Source organism: Heterocephalus glaber, unplaced genomic scaffold (assembly GCF_053883595.1).
Source record: "Heterocephalus glaber isolate CG9 unplaced genomic scaffold, H.glaber_assembly_v1.0 deba00001479, whole genome shotgun sequence".
Classification (NCBI taxonomy): Eukaryota; Metazoa; Chordata; class Mammalia; order Rodentia; family Bathyergidae; genus Heterocephalus; species Heterocephalus glaber.
Window position 1 is genome coordinate 12523197 of NW_028258316.1, and position 17499 is coordinate 12540695.

The following is a 17499-nucleotide window of genomic DNA, read 5'->3' on the forward strand; positions in this document are numbered from 1 at the left end:
TGTGAAAAACAGAAATATAGGAAAAGATAATATTTTAGGTATGCTTGTAAGAAGCTTTCCCAATACTCTTAAAATCAACAGCACAACCAGAAAAACTATGTCTAACATGGAACACAGGTGTAAAAAAGAATGTTCTATCAATAGTCACCAAGAAATAACAATTCAAAGAAAGGATCCAATGTGTCTTTGGGAATTTCTCATATTCAGACAATGGGAAATACAATGCTTATCACACTGACAAACTTCTTCTATTGAGCAGATTTCTGAGAGCTCCTTTCATATCCCGATTCCTCAGACTGTAGATAAAGGGATTCAGCATGGGTGTGACCACATTGTACAACACAGTGACAATGATATTTTTGTCATTAGTGTTATTGGAGGAGGGAAAAAAGAAGATCCCAATAATTGCTCCATAGTAGAGAGTGACTACAGCGAGATGAGAACCACATGTGGACAAGGCTTTCCAGATTCCAGTAATGGATGGAGCTTTCAGGATGGTGGCCCCTATGCAGCCGTAAGATACCAGAATGCACATGAATGGCAGAGTAACAACCATTGATCCAACAATGAGAATGACCAGGTCATTGATGGTGGTGTCTGAGTTGGACAACTTAAGTAAGGAAGGGAGCTCACAGAAAAAGTGATGGAGAGTGTTCTCTCTAGAGAAAGAAAGACAGGCGAGAAGGAGAGTGTGGACAAGGGAAGCAGCAGAGGATAGGACCCAGGACAAAATTACTAGCAGGACACAGAGGATATGACTCATGATGACGTTGTAGTGGAGGGGATGACAGATGGCCACATACCTGTCATAAGCCATTGAAGTGAGAAGGAAGCTATCAACACCACCAAATAAGAAGAAAAAGAATTCCTGTGAAATGCACCCTGCATAAGAGATGGATTGACTATGAGTCAGCATATTCATGAGCATCTTTGGAGCTGTGACTGATGAGAAAGAAATGTCAGAGAGAGCCAAGTGGCTGAGGAAAAAGTACATGGGGGTGTGGAGGCAGGAGTCCAGCCTGATGAGCAGGATGATGAGCAGGTTCCCCAGTACTGTGGTCAGGTACAGGACCAGGAACAGCACATAGTACATGCCTTGCTCTTCCTTCCTGATAGGGAGCCCCAAGAGGATGAATTCAGACACACTGCTCTGATTATCATTCCTCATGCTCTTTCTTCTCTATTATGCTGAAGATGCAGAAAGGAAATAGACCTGTGAAAAATGAGAAGCCATTGTGACTATTACATGATAAAAATATGGTTTTTATTTTTAAACAAATCAGTGTTTGCAAATTTTAATCTGTATATATCAGGCTTTTTTCCATACGTGGGCTAGTAATGATTTAGACAAAGGACATTATTTGTCCACCTGAAAATCAACTCAACATTCTTCGAAGAAACACAAAATCTATGAATGATGATCAGTTCAGAAATAGTTTTAACATGAAAATTCCCAGAGAGTGTGACAAAAATCTGAGATTATGGTTTCAACACAAGGACAGGTCAGTACCAATTAATAAAAAACCAATAGATGATCTCTAAAGGTTTATTGACCTCTCAACTTTCCTCATGTCTCTGAAGTACTCTTTTGCTAACACATTATTTCCAATGATTAGATCACAGTAAAAGAATCCAGTGGGTTGGCTGCTTTGGGCCTGTAAGATGTGAAGATTTGGGGAAAATATATGCAGTGGGTTGAAGTACTTTGAGAGCATGAATGTGTGTCATAACATAAAATATCTTTGCACATATTTTGTAGTTCGGCCACTGGCTCTTCCTTTAAAAAATGTTTTCACAATTCACATTTTCAGTGTTTCATTACCCATTTTATAGGAATTTTCATGGAATATAAAGTAAAAGTCTGTTTTTATTTTTATTTCCCATCCCCACCTTATTCTTGCCCCAAATCCATCTAAATCATTCCTACTGAAAATGTGAGAAAACGGGAATAGCTGGCTTTTCTGGTCACGTTTCGGATCTGACAAATAAGAGACTGTAAACATCTGAGTAGAACCAACAAACAATACTTTCTCCTTTCTTATGTTTCCTATCCTAGGTTTCAGGCAAAGTTTTTTTGTGTGTGTGTGTGTTTTTTGTTTTGTTTTGTTTTTTTGAGACAGGATCTCATTTTGTAGTCCAGGATGGCCTTGAACTTGTGGCAATCCCCCATACCTTAGCCTCCTGAGTGCTAGGATTACAGATATGCACCACTACTCCCAGCAGGTTCTGGTAAAGATTTTTAACTGCAGTGGTACTAGTCATTATTCTAACATTCTTTTTTTCTCCATTAACTTTATTAGTACATTTTAGGTATACAATACAGTTACATTCGTCATTGGGATCTTGTACCTTTACATGATGTATCTTGGTTCTTATTTTTTCCCCATGCCCCTGCCCTCCCTCCACCCCCTCCACCCCCTCCACTCTTCCCTATTTACAAAGACTTGCTTCTATTTTTTTCCTTTTCTCATATATTTTTTTTATTTCTTTCATTTTCCCTATTCTAACATTGTTAATACTTTTCTAATCTCTTTCTCCTCCAAACCAGTTTGTAATAGATTTATTCATTTGAGCGAACACAAAACAATAGTAAAGAGACCATGATGGTCTATCTGAAAAAAATGAAATTCATAGTGTATATAAAGACTTATGCAACTTGCATTTGACTTATTTTTTGCATTTGAGAGCTGAAGACATGGCACACTCTGACTCATCATTCATTGTGGCGGTAAATGAAGTTTACATATCAGGCCAATTATCTCAACTTGATTGATATTATCTTATATTTCCTACATTTTAAATCCCATTATACTAAAAATCCTTTCACTGTCATATTATATGAGATGTGTTATGTACATAGTCATGTTACTCATTTCTATGTTAATATCTATTGGTTTATCACAGTGAAAATGATAATTAGCTGGATGTTGCACAAGTAGATATTTTAATATTTTGCCATTTCCAGCAATATAGCAATAAATATAATTTCTCATGTCATTTTTCACATAATAAATTCCTAGAAATTCAATTTGAGAGAAATTGATTTTGATAGATTGTCAAATTAAAAGAGGCTAAGGTTATAAGGAAGCTCATTTATATGTCTTATTTAAGGGACTCCTAAATGAAGAACCTCTCACTGGAAGAATATAAATATGGATGCCTTAGTGAAGTGTTGGGATATACCAGGCTATGGCATCTGAGCAACAGAGACAGCTCAAGACCATGGATATCCTGGGAATATTTGGAGAGAATTATAAAGAAAACAGAGGATATAAGGCCTTTGGGGCTGTAAAAAAAATTTAAACTCTATTCTAGACAAGTAGTATACTGCAGAGAAGATTTAAGAAAAGAAAGGAGTAAAAATTTTAAATAGCTTGTTGTTTCCTTGGTAGAAATCAGATTATAGCAAGAGAAGAGAATCATAAGGTATCTGAATAAAAGGATAATATACATTAGGTTAAAAAAAGCCACCTGCTTATAGCTGGATTGTGGCAACAGAGAGAAATAAAATTACAGAGATTTGATGTGAAATTTGCAAGAAAACTCAACAATATTTACCAGAGTTAAAGATATGCAAAAGCAGATATGTTTTTCCAATGTCTTCTTTAATACTAAATGTATTTTCAGTCTCAGATAGATTATTCTAAAAGAATTGCTTTGCCTTATCATTCCAAAAGTTACATACTCAGCACAAGATGAATTATTCTACCCAGAGCTTTTCTTCATACTGTGCTGTGAGTGAGGTAGTATTTAGGGATCAGCAGCATACACTGGACGGACACATCCATAGTCAATCATACTATGAAATGTTAATTCTGCTCCTACTCTGATATGAACCCTTAAGCAATGACCACAGATACCTTCAGAGACAAAGCAGAGGAAACTTTCCAATTTCTCTCTAGAAGACAAGGAGTGCAGAGAAACAGGCAGAGTCTCCATGGGCTCAAAGTTTCCTTGCAGCTTGCAGAAGAGCTACCAGTTCAGAATCACACCCAGTAGATACAGTGATGTACATCAGCTCACAGGTCCTAAGAAACTGATGTGAGTTCTAATTTTGCAAACCACAGAAAAGACCTGAGGAGCAATCTCTCATCCCCCAACTCAAAATTAGCAACAAACACACAGTATTTGGTTCTTTGCTGGGCTCCTTTGAGGGTAGAACTACTTGTTCAGGAAGCCATTGGAGAATTTACCCTTGGAGGAATAATGATAACCATGGAGCAGCCATTAGAGTCTTGGGGATTCACAAAGCTTTTTGTCTTCTCAGTTTACTTTGTAGAAAATGTAATTCAGAGTTGGTCATAAAGCAGGTGATTATTGACTTGACAATCCAAGCATCTTGTTTCCAAATCCCATGATACATCAAAAACAACAGAAACACTCTAATACCTTCATTCTCTGGCTAAAAATAATGAGGAAAATTATGTTTCATTGTGAACAGTGGATCCAGGGGAACAGAATATAGTGGATATGAGTCTGTCTCTTGTCCAGAAGCTGTCATTTTAGTATTCCATTGGTGCAAGATTCTCACAATACAATAAAATAAACATTTCATACAAGCTTTCCACGGAACTTTTTACAAAATATACCCCAAGGGCTGGGAATTTAGCTCAATGCTGCCACTGCCTGCCTCACAAACACAAGTCCTTAGTTGGAGACTGGTCTCCCCCCTCAAAAAAAAAAAAAATATATATATATATATATCCCAAATCCATTTGATACATTTCCAGTTCCATTTCTTCAATATCTGGTTATAAATGAATATCATCTATTCATTATTCAAATGAAGATGTGTTAATGTTTATAAATATTATTATTCTGGGTCTGTTTATTTAAAAAAAACAATCTGTGGTTGGGATTACTATTTGGATGAGGAAGTCCTGTAAGATATTTAGACTTCAGGAATCATTTCAAGGTCCTTCATAGAAATCAAGGACTAACAAAATTTCCTCCACCCTCTCTTTGCTTTAACAATACATTAATACCTTGCTGAAAGTGTCTCCAGATCTGGCTCTGGTGCTGGATCTTGTAGCGTAGGTAAATGTAGCTCCACAAACAATGTTAGACTTAGTGGTGAGTCTGACTCTGATTTGAAACCATAACTAGCTCCACGTAGAGGTGGTGGTAGATCTGGCAATACTGAAATAGGATCTAGCTAGGAAGCTGCCTTCAGCTCTGGAGTTAACTCTACTTTTGGTGTTCATGGTAGACTTGATACTGGAGCTAGTTTTGCCTCTGGAACTGGTGCTGGACCATTGCCCTGAGTTTTGAGGAGCACCCCCATCAGGAACTCCACCTCCAACAAGTGTTCTTTGACTACAGTTCATCCCAGTGTGTGGTCTGAAACTGTTCTTTAGTCCTAGACAAACATTAAACTCTGGAAGCTCTTCTTAGGGTCCCATGTCCTAGCCCCTCCTCCATGTATACTGCAGTCCTCCTCATTCTTAGTTTCTGCCTTTTGTAGCATTCTGAGCTTCTGGGTACCAGATGCTCCAGCTGAGGCATGAAGAACTAGATAGTGTCCTCCCAGTCTGAGCCACCAGCTCCTGTAGCTAATACAGTGCTAGGATTTACAGAAAATGAATATATTTTGTCTATTAAATGTGTCTTCATAAATTATAAATGTATAAAAGTAGAAAGGTTTAATATTCCTTTCCTTATCAAGTTGCTAAGAGTTATATTCAAATTTATAATTGTATATATTAAAAAGCATGAAAACTTTTCCCTGGAGGACCCCTTATACTTTCTGGACTACTGGACAAAACTCCCTCTGAGGCTAAAAACACCTGCCTAAACCAATTTGCTTCAGTTTCTCCAGAATATGTGGTTCCTCCAATTTTTCCTTAGGGTGCCTTTGTGCTCCACCTCAGTAAATATTAGTTTTTAAAAAATCATTTCATGGAATTAAGTTGAATGCAATTAGAAAGTTAGTCAAAGAGCCTTCTATATCTAAAGCAACAAGGTTTTCATAAGATGTTAAAACAGCCCTTCGTTAAACTTACAAAACTTAGACTAAAAACAATGGTTGGGCATTTCATCAAAAGAAGTTTTTGTGTTTTCTGGTATTTGGCTTTTAATTGCTCAAGAAACTGAATTGTAAGCCTCTGCCATAAAGAAGGACAAATGTGAGTCATTTGTAGGGACATAGATGTACCTTGAGACCATAATGTTAAGTAAAATAAATTAGACACACAAGATTACATATCATATGGTTTCTCTTATGTACAAAACTCAAAATATAAATAAAGAGTTAAGGTTTATTTAAATGCTAACATGTAATATGTTTTCAATAATAAGTTTATTACTGGTTAAATTAAAGACTATTTTCTTAGGTTAATACTCATCTTGTTTTTACCTGGGAGTAGAGATGTGTATACATCTGAGAACAAAATAGGCTGTCATTCACAGCTTTGTCTAATGATAAAACATTTATAGAGATAAGATTACATAAATTTAGTTCATTCAAAGTAACTAATAAATACTCTCTTTTATACAATATACATTGCTTTTAGATCTAAAAACAGTAAATGATTAAAATTTTTGAAATCTCCATTCTTTGGTTTTGTGTAATTCAGTTATGCCTTTTTATCAAGTGCAAAACAGTTTTATTTTGGCCAGTAATTTCTTGTAATAACTACTTTATATCTTGTTAATTTCAATTAAACACGAATAGTTCAGAACCATAATTATTTTTGTTCATTAATAATTACCATTTGATCCAAGCATACTAACCTAATGCTGTCATTAGGTTGACTGACCACCCTACTAAAATGCTATTTAATTAGGTGACAGGGTTTGCACAAAACTTCAAGTAGGCAGAATCTAAGGGTAAATTTGTAGGATAGCATCCGTAGCAGTAGTCAACCTAAATAATAAGTAATTAGTCATGCATGGACACACCTTTTTAATGCACATTAAACATACTTATGTCTAAAAAAATTAGAAGTAAAAGGTCAATTAATAAATTATTAAAAATGTTGTTTCTTCTTCCATCCATCTTTAGTGTAAAATTTAAATATACTGAGAAATCCTTTTATCACTGTATCTCATTGCTAAAATAATTAAATCAGAAGAGAAACAAAACTACTCAGCAAAGGATTGCATTTCAATAATTTTATTGAAAAATATCTCTTAATACCAAAGGTAGTTGGTTAGGTTACCTCTGCCAACTCAAAATTAATACTGATATTTTCAAAATATTGAAATATATCAGCCTTATGGTAAAACTGAAAGTATCCACAAAACATGTTTTACAAAAAGTTAAAGGTAGAATATACTGCGGTTCTTTGGTTTATTTTTCAATGCTTAGTTATCTGTAACATGATGTCAAAATTTGTTACATCCATTCTGGATAGACTCAGGCTTCAGGCTGCACTGTTTACAACACTAACAATATATGTACATTTCCTTATATTGATTGGCTCATATGGAGAATTCCAAACACTACCTCAGCAATCTCATAATTATGGTGGTGCCTCCTTTTCTTAAGACACATTATGGAAATTTGTGAAAGTATATTCTATTCCTTAAAAAAACAAAACAAAACAAAACTGGAAGCAATGGCAGTTTTATAGAAACAGTCCATAGTAAAACTTGGACTGCTTTATCTAGTCAGAACTTAGGGTAAAGCAAGTTTTCAGAGTGGTAATTGATTTTGACTTAACTATGTAATGTAATAGAACATATTTTTTTAAATGGAACTAGATAAGACTGAGGAAGTAGATTCTGTATAGAAATTTTTATCGTTGTTACAAATGTCACCTGTTTTTTAGAAGAAACACTAAAGATAGCTCAATGAATATGCCAAACTTAGTAGGTCTGTATTTTGGCTTAATACAAAATGTTTTTAAATGTAAATGTAATTCCCAAATGTAACATTCTCATCTCTGAACTATCTATGACTTGACTACTTATGGGTACCAAGAAACCATTACGTTATCTAGAATATAACCTTATTATGCCTTTAAAAGGTGCATGTGTGAAATGCTGGTTTTGATGTAAACCTCATAATTTAAAATTTTAGGTTACCATTTTCCAAATCACCTAAATATAATATATTGATCCAGTATAGAAAGTTAAATGCTAATAACCACAAGGCAGCCATTAGGACCCTGTGAGTCCACAAAGCTGCTTACCCTCACAGTGTACTGGGGGGAGAATGTGATGTAGATTCCATCACAGACCTAGCTAGAAGTTGATGTCAGAACCAGTGTTTCTTGCTTCTGAATCCCATGCCATTTCAAGAGCACCAGAAACACTCTAATGTCTTCACTCTATGAACCACAGAATGAGGGAACTCATATTTCATCATCAACACTAGACCTGGGGAACAAAATATTCTACTGAGGCAAGTTTTCCACAATATATTAAAATATCCATCAATATAAGCTTCTCACTTACCTCCTTACAAAACTGATCTGAAATTCATTTCATATATCTCTAGGTCTGTTAGTTTCTTTATTTTTCTTAAATTCTTTTATTGTTGTATTTTAGGAATACAGTATGTTTACATTAATCATTGGGTAGTTGTACCTATACATGTGTGATCTTCACCCCCTCCTCCCTTGCCTATTTACATACACTTTGTTTCCATTTTTTCTTTTCTCATAATTTTTCCATTCCCTTCTTTCCCTTCCCTATCCCCTCCAATTTCCCCTAAACTTTTGGATCTTTTGGTCTTATTTCAAATTATCAGTTATTCATATTAAAAATTTTAATCCTTATTTACACTTTCAGTGTCTCAAACTAGAGATACTATTTAGTATTTACACATGTGTGTCCTATTTATTTCACTTAAAAATATGGCCTCAATATGCATCTATTTAGATATAAATGTCTGTAGTTTCTCCTTCTTTATGGCTGAGTAGTACTCCATTTTATTTTTAAAAACCTCACATGTTCTTTATCCAGTTTCCAGTTGATGGATATTTGGGCTGTTTCCAAGCTTTCTCTATTCCAAACTGTGTCGCTATAAACATGAGTGCACAGATATTGCTGTGGTATGATTCTTTTAATTCTTTTGGGAAGATACTCAACAGTGAAATACCTGGGTCAAATGGGACCTCTATTTCTAGTTCTTTGAGGTATATTCATACTGATTTCCATAGTGGTTGCACCAGTCTGCACACCCACCAACAATGGAGAAGGGTTCCTTTCTCTCCCGACTGCCACCAGTGTTTGTTATTGGTTGATTTCATGATAGCAGCCATTCTTTCTGGGGTGAGGTGGAATCTCAGTGTCGTTTTCATCTGCATCTCTAGAAAGACCGGTGATATTGAACATTTTTTCATATATTTCTTTGCTGCTTTTACTTCTTTGTCTGAGAAATGTCTGTTCCTTTCAGATGCCCATTTTTGAATTGGGTCTTTAAGTTTGGGGGATTTGATCTTTTATATATTCTAGATAGTAGTCCTTTGTCTGAGGTACACCTGCTAAAAATTTTTCCCACATTGTAGGTTGTCTCTTAGCTCTGTTGGTGGTTTCTTTTGCAGTGCAGAACCTTTTTAATAAGAGGAGATCCCAGTTGTTGATTCTTTGTGCTGGTTCCTGTGCTACTGACATTTTGTTCATAAATTTTTTTCTATGTCAATATCTTCAAGAGTTCTACCTAACTTACCTTCCACCAAGTTTAGTGTTTCTGTTTTAATATTTAGATCTTTAATCCACTTTGATCTTAGTTTAGTGCATAGTGATAGGTATGGATGGAGTTTTAATCTTTGGCAGGTTGAAATCCAGTTTTTCCAACACCATTTATTAAATAGGCTATCTTTCCTCCAATGAGGGTGGTTAGCTCCTTTGTCAAAGAAGAGGTGGCTGAGTATGTCTGGAGTTGTTTCTGCATCTTTTAATCTACTCCACTGATCCTCAGGTCTGTTTCTTTGCCAGTACCATGCTGTTTTTATCACAGTAGCTTTGTAGTATAGTTTCAACTTGGGGATTGTGATACCCTCTAGCATGTCTCTGGTGCTTAGAATTGCTTTTGCTATTCTAGGTCTCTTCTGGTTCCAAATGAATTTTTGGATTATTTTCTCTAGTTCTGTGAAGTATATTGTGCAACTGGAAGTGTCTCGGCCATTGGTATTGCATTAAATTGGTATTGCATTAAATCTACATAGTAGTTTTGGAAGTATGGCCATTTTCACTATATTGGTTCTTCCTATCCAGGAGCAAAAAATGTCTTTCCATTTTCTTATATCCTCTTTGATCTCTTTTTTCACAGTGCTGCAGTTTACAGTGTAGACATCTTTTGCTTCCTTTTTTAGATTGATTCCTAGGTATTTCATTTTTTTTGATGCTATTATAAAAGGAATTTCTCCCTAATTTCTCTCTCAGTGAGTCTGTTATTTGTATATAAGAAGGCTATTTTGTTTTGAGTGTTGATCTTGTATCCAGCTACTCTACTGAATCTGTCAATTAAGTCTAGAAGTCTTTTGGTGGAGGTTTTTAGTTCTTCTATGTAAAGTATTGTATCATCAGCAAATAATGGCCGTTTAATTTCTTCCATTCCTATCTTTATTCCTTTTATTTCTTTCTCTTGTCTGATTGCTGTAGCTAATGTTTCCAGAACAATATTGAACAAGAGTGGTGATAGTGTACATCCTTGTCTTGTTCCTCATTTTAGCATAAAAGTTTTCCGTTTTTGACCATTTAGTATGATGTTGGCTGTTGGTTTTTGATAGATAGCCTTAATCAGTTTGAAATAAAGACCTTCCATGTCAATTTTCTGAATTTTTTTTATCATGAATGTGTGTTGGATTTTGTTGAATGCCTTTTCTGCATATATTGAGATGGTCATATGATTTTTGTCCTTGACTCTGTTAATATAGTGTTGATTTACTTATGTTGAACCATCCTTACATCCCTGAGATGAATCCAACTTGGTCAGGGTGTATGATCTTCTTGATGACCCTCTGTATCCTGCTTGTCAGTAGCTTGTTGAGGATTTTTGCATCTATGTTCATTAGGGAGATTGGCTTGTAGTTCTCTTTTTTGAGTTGGATATTTCTCTGGTTTTAGAATCAAAGTAACACTTGCTTTCAGGAATGAATTTGGAAGCTTTGCTTCTCTTTCAATTTCCTTGATGAGTTTAAAGTGTAATAGTGATAGTTCTTCTTTAAATGTCTTGTAGAATTCAGCACTGAAGCCATCAGGACCTGGGCTTTCCTTTGCTGGTAAATTTTTTATTACCTTTTCAATTTCACTCATTGTAATTGGTGTGTTTAAAATATTTATATCTTCTTCATTTAATTTTGGCAATTCGTATGTATCTAGGAATCTGTCCATTTCTTCTGTGTTTTTCATTTTATCAGAGTACAGGTTCTCACAGTAGGTATTGATGATCCTCTGGATTACTGCTTGGTCTGTTGTGACTTCACCTTTTCCATTCTTAATTGCATGGATTTGAGCCTTTTCTTTCCTTCTTTTTAATAAGGTTGGCTAAAGGTTTATCGATTTTATTTGTTCTTTTGAAAAACCAACTCTTTGGTTCATTAATTTTTTGTATCATTCTATTAGTCTCCATTGCATTGATTTCTGTTCTGATCTTTATAATTTCCTCTCTTTTATGAGCTTTGCATTTGCTATGTTCTTCTTTTTCTTGGAGCTGGAGTTTCTGCATTAGGTTATTTATTTGAGCTCTCTCTTTTCTTTCCTAATATGGGCATTCACTGCTATGAATTTCCCACATAGAACTGCTTTCATTGTGTCCCATAGAGTCCTCTATGTTGTATTGGGATTATCATTTACTTGTAGGAACTGTCTAATTTCTACTTTAATTTCCTCTGTGACCCATTGGATGTTCAGCAGGGAGTTATTCAATTTCCATGTGATGTGGGCATTTTGTGGTTTCGTATGTTATTGATATCCAATTTTATTGCACTGTCTGATTATGAACAGGGGGTAACTTCAATTCCTTTCCATTTACTTAGCCATGTTGTATAAGCTAGCATATGGTCTATTTTAGAGAATGACCCGTGTGCAGCTGAAAAGAATGTGCATTCTGATGTTGTGGCATGGAACACCCTGTAGACATCTATTAAGCCCATTTGTTTAACAGCTTGGTTCACTTCTAGAATTTTGGTTATTTTTTTGTCCAGATGATTTATTTGTGATAGTAGGGTATTGAGGCCCCCCACTACAATTGTATTAATGCTTTTTTGGTTTTTCATATCCATTAATATTTGTTTTGTATAGTTGGATGCATTTATATTTGGTGCATATAAATTTATGATTGTCATCTCTTCCTCTTTGATTGTTCCCTTCACAAGGATGTAGGTACCATCTTTGTCTCTCTTAATTAGTTTTGGTTTGAAATCTACTTTGTCTGCAAATAAGATTGCTATGCCTGCTTTTTTCTGGGTTCCTGTGGCATGGAGAACTATTTTCAATCTTTTTACTTTCAGTCTATAAGTTTCTTTTTGAGTAAGGTGTGTTTCTTGTATACAGCATATTGCTGGATTTTGCTTATAATCCATTCTGTGGGTCTATGTCTTTTGATTTGTGAATTGAAGCCATTAACATTCATGTTGATAGAAATTGACTCAGCCTTGCCATGATATTTTACTGTTGTTGGCTCTTTTATTTCTTATTTTTCTCAAGGTCCCTTTAGTTTTTTACCTTGCCCTGATGGTTTCCCTCTGTTGGGCCTCATTGAGTTGTGACCTTCTTTGTCTTTTTCTAGGATATTGCTTAGAGTTGTTTGACATGCTGGTTTGGTGTTCATGAAATTTCTCGTGTATTCTTTTTTGTGGAAGTATCTAATTTCCACATCGATTTTGATAGATAATTTTGCCGGATACAACACTCTAGGTTGGAAGTTACTTTCTTTTAGGGCTTGAAATACTTCACTCCGGGCTCTCCTTGATTTGAGGGTTTGTGTTGAGAAATCTGCCACGATTCTGGTGGGCTTTCCTTTGTGGTGGTTTGTTTCTTTTTTCTAACTGCTTGTAGGATTTTGTTCTGTTTTCTGCAATCTTGACTATTATATGTCTAGGTGTAGATTTTTTTTGATCATGGCTAGTTGGACTTCTATATGCCTCACTTATCTGTATGTCCAATTCTCCACCTCTCTCTGGGAAGTTTTCTACTACTTCTGTGAACAGTTTTTTTTTTATGTCAATTGTACTTTCTCCTGTTTTTTCGTGGACTCCTATCAGTCTTATGTTATTCTTATTTGCATCATCTAGCAGCTGCTGGATTGATTTCTCATGCATCCTTTCTATTTTTAAGAAATCTCTGTTTTCATGGTCCTTAACTGCAACCCTGTCTTCCATATCTGATATTCTATCTTCTAATTTCATTAATCTACTGTGCAAACTTTCAGTGGAGTTTTTAATATCCTGAATATCTGTTTGAATCTGTTTCTTGGATTCCATTTCTTTCTTATGTTAGGCCATCATGGTTTCCATTTCTTTCTTATGCTGGGCATTCACGGCTTCCAGAATGTTTCTGAGCTCATCTCCTTTTTTTAATCTGTTTCTTTTCTAGATCCTCTAATCTTGTTTTTCACTATGCTCACCATGTCTGTAGTTATCTGGGAGATTATTTCTGCTTTGAATTTTTCTGGAGACTCATTCATCTGTTTTGTTACTTCCTGTGCTATCAGTTCAGGGTGTCCAGGTGGTCAATTATCAGACTTTTCCACCTCGTTTCCCCCAGAACTTACCCTTGGTGGAGTGGAAGTCTGAGGTTGTGACTTGCTTAAATGTCTTCTCATTTTTGTTTTTGGTACTGTCTTTGGTTTAATTCCTGGGTTGATACTTTGAAGTTGCTTTTTTTAGTATCTTTGTTGATGTATTTAGAACACTTATGGAATGATTGCTTCTCAGATGTGTCTTCCAGATATAGCTGGTCTTTAGGTTTTAAGTCTTTAATGGCTCTGAGGCTATCTCATTTTCATTATAACAGGAAGGACAACTTATTAGATCAATCACAGCACCTTAGCCCAAGTGATATAATCAGCCACACCACAGCAAGAAGTACCTCTTAGAAAATGACATTTTTTGGTAGTTATTAATCTATCACCTTTAACTGTGTGAATTAAATCAAAATGAAAGACCAACCCAACATATGCTTATAGGGAATAAACTCTTCAATATAGCAACTTTACCCTTCAGGATGGGGAGTTAGAAGGAATTGGCAAGGGAGGGATAGGTAGGTAGATGAATAGGAAAAGTTAGCAGTGAGGCCTGAGGACACAGGCAAGAGAAGGAAAAAGAAATGTAAAGAAAAATAAAGAAGAAATACTAATTAGGGCCAGAACAGGAACACAAAGGGAGATGAAGAACAATGTGGAACAGCGAGGGAGTGAGGGAGAGAGACAGAGAAAGAAAAGAGAAAAGAAAGGAAAAAGAAAAATAAATTTGAAAAGTGTAGAAAAAGAAAAACATTTAAAGTAGGAGTAAAAGAAAGTGATAATTTTGAAAATAACAAATAAAAGATAAAAATGAAGGGCCTCCTTCAGGATATGTTTCTGCTGTCACAATAGACAACATGGGCAGCAGTGTGCAGATATGTCAATGAGTCTCAGCAAGCCAGTCAAAGACCCATGAGATTCAGTCTGATTTCTGGCTACAAGTCCCAAGTTGAGCTCCCTGTCCTCCTGCATGTTTGAACTCTGCAAGGTTCTATTGCATGTTCCAGCTGCCCTTCCCCCGAAGATAGTCCAGGTTGCAATGGGAGGTGATGATCCCTCCAACTAACCAAGTATGGTGATCTGGTGTGCCTTTATTGCAGAGATGCTAGTCACTTTTCCAGTGGGCTTCAATTTTTATCAGGGTGCCTGAGAGAGGCCCTCTATCTGTTGTTCTCTTCTGCAGCTCAGGACAATGTCCTTTATGCCCCCCTGTGCCTCTGTAGTGTGGAACCAGGTAGCAGCACAGTCAAGAGGCCAGAGGTGAGGGTGGGAGGGGTGGGGGGTGGGGTGTTGCAGGTGCCTGCACTGGTATCCTGGCAGCTGGTGGGAGTGCCCAGGGGTCTTCTCTAACTCTGTTTCTTCAATGCTTGATAGAAAATAAATATTATGTGTTTATCATCCAATGTAAAAATATTTTAAAGTACTATTATTTGGTTCTGTTTAAATTCAACTTGCATTAAAATTATTATTTGAATGAAGAAATTATTTGCAAGATAATTATACTTCAGTGGTGGTTTCTGGGTCCTGTAAATTGTGGTTGATCACCTGTTGCTGTGATTATATTGCAACAATTGATCTACCTGCTTTTCTAGAAGTCAGGAGTTGAGATGACACCTTCTTCTAAAATCATATAACACTATTGGCACTTCTTTCTTTCTCTTCATGTATGGAGATTGTTTTTTAAAACTTCCTGACTCTGCAAGATTTCTCATTTCATTAAGCAGTGTAAGTGATTTAACACATGACAGTACTACTTCCCTGGGTTCCAGATACCATTGCCTGGAAGACTTTCATCTATATCTTCTTTTACTCGAGTTTTACCAAGTTTTACTCAAATCCTGTTCAAATCTTGCCCCAGTAATTGCTTACAATTTAACAGGAAAATATACTCAATATGAAGACACAAGAAATCGAGAAACTGTCACATAAGATTAACAGGAACTTGATAGCAACAACAAAATGGACAGATAACTACTTGAAAAGATCGTCAATAATACTCATAGAGACTGCGGGCATCTGTGGAGCAGCAGGGTGGCCAGGCTGGGTGCCAGGAGCTGCTGCATGCCGGGCGGGGTGGAGCTGATCAGAATAATGTTCAGCATCAACGGCCTGGAGAACCTGAAGCTGTACATCAGCAGCCGGCCACCTCTGGTGGTCTTTATGATCAGCGTCAGTGCCATGGCCATAGCCTTCCTGACCCTGGGTTATTTTTTTAAAATCAAGGAGATTAAGTCACCTGAAATTGCAGAGGATTAGAATACCTTTCTGCTGCGATTTAATGACTTGGACTTGTGAGTATCAGAAAATGAAACATTAAAGCATCTCTCAATTGACAGCACAGCTTCAGAGAGCACAGTGACCAGTGGGCAGGCCAGAGCATCCACACAGTCCCCCCAGGCTCTGGAGTACTCGGGCCTGGTGAACATCTCAGTTGCAATCACCCTCACCCTCGACCCCTCAAGCCCTTCGGAGGCTTCTCCAGCAACGTCAGCCATCTGTACTTGACCATTTTGGGGCATCAGATTGGACTTTCAGGCAGGGAAGCCCACGAGGAGATAAACATTACCTTTACCCTGCCTACTGCTTGGAGCTCGGACAACTGTGCTCTTCATGGCCATTGTGAGCAGGTAGTGTTTACAGCCTGCATGACGCTCATGGCCAACCCCAATGTCTTCCCTGTCACTGTAAAGCCTCCACACTGTGTTCCTGACATGTACAGCAATGCCACACTCTGGTACAAGATCTTCACAACTGCCTGAGATGCCAACACAAAATACACACAAGACTACAATCCTTTCTGGTGTTACAAGGGGCCATTGGGAAAGTCTATCATGCATTGGATCCCAAGCTTACAGTTATTGTTCCACACGATGACCATTCATTGATAGATTTGCACCTCATGCACACCAGCTACTTCCTCTATAACAATGTTTTGCTAAGCTGTGATCAAAGGCAGACCCAGCAAACTGCATCAGAGCAATCCTGAATTTTACCCTGAGAAGGTGGCTTTGGCTGACACCTAATCCCACACCTCTCCGTCTTTGGAGAGAGACTGAAATAACCATCATCATTGCCTGCTGACTCAAGCCAGGGCCTGGCCACTCCAAACACATGATCTTGCAGTGTTGGGTTATTCTAGTCAAAGACATTTCAAGTGCCTGTAACTGATTTATACATATTTATAAAAACCTACTCAGAAGTTGGTCCAGTGATACACGTGCTTTCCACTGGGTGCAGCCAGAACCCTTTGACCTCACCCCTAGACCTGGGAGCCTTCTGAATAACACTAAGAGGGGATGTGAGGGTCTCGCATCATAGAGCAGGTCATGTTTTCACCAGGGGCACAGTGTGATTCCTCACTGGTGGGGTTGAGGTTTGCTTTGGTTCTTGTTTCAGCCCAATACATGCAAGATGTTTGAAACAGTCTGCACCTTTGATATGATGCTGCATTTCCAAAGCCACCAATCCATTTTGTGGATTTTATGTGTCTGTGTCTTAAATTTAATCACAGTAACAACAGCAATACCCTTTTCTTCATTTTGCTTGCCAGGAAACATACCTAAGTCTTTTTTTTAAAGAAAAATTAAAATAATCACATTTTAATACTACTCTAGTTAGGACAGACTTGTGCTCTTCTCCTGAGTAAAAAGTTAAATATTTAAAAGTCACCTAGATGGTAACGATCTAAGTTTCATTTTCCATGCTGACGGTGAGGAACTCAGTCTTGCTTGAGTTGGCACAGAATGTTCTTTTCTTTCCCCTCTCTCTCCCCTCTATTGTAAAATTTAAAGCAGCTCCCTCACTCCCAAGGGCCTAGACATTAAGTAAATGGCCCTAGGTCGAAGAGGCAGTTAACGTTCCTACTT

The 17499-nt window shown here is 36.9% G+C and overlaps 1 protein-coding gene and 1 pseudogene across 1 annotated transcript; one reads left to right on the forward strand and one right to left on the reverse strand.

The window, feature by feature from the left end:
- Positions 1-229: 229 nt before the first annotated feature.
- Positions 230-1168, reverse strand: LOC147826097 (olfactory receptor 1J21-like). Its single transcript, XM_004849632.3, has one exon. The coding sequence runs from the start codon at positions 1166-1168 to the stop codon at positions 230-232; it is 939 nt and encodes a 312-aa protein (XP_004849689.3).
- Positions 1169-15702: 14534 nt separating this feature from the next.
- On the forward strand, positions 15703-16656 carry LOC101719597 (transmembrane protein 248 pseudogene; annotated as a pseudogene).
- The last annotated feature ends 843 nt before the right edge of the window (positions 16657-17499 follow it).

Coding starts and splice junctions, on each gene's coding strand:
- LOC147826097 (XM_004849632.3), bottom strand. CDS start 1,168: ATGAGGAATGATAATCAGAGCAGTGTGTCTGAATTCATCCTCTTGGGG.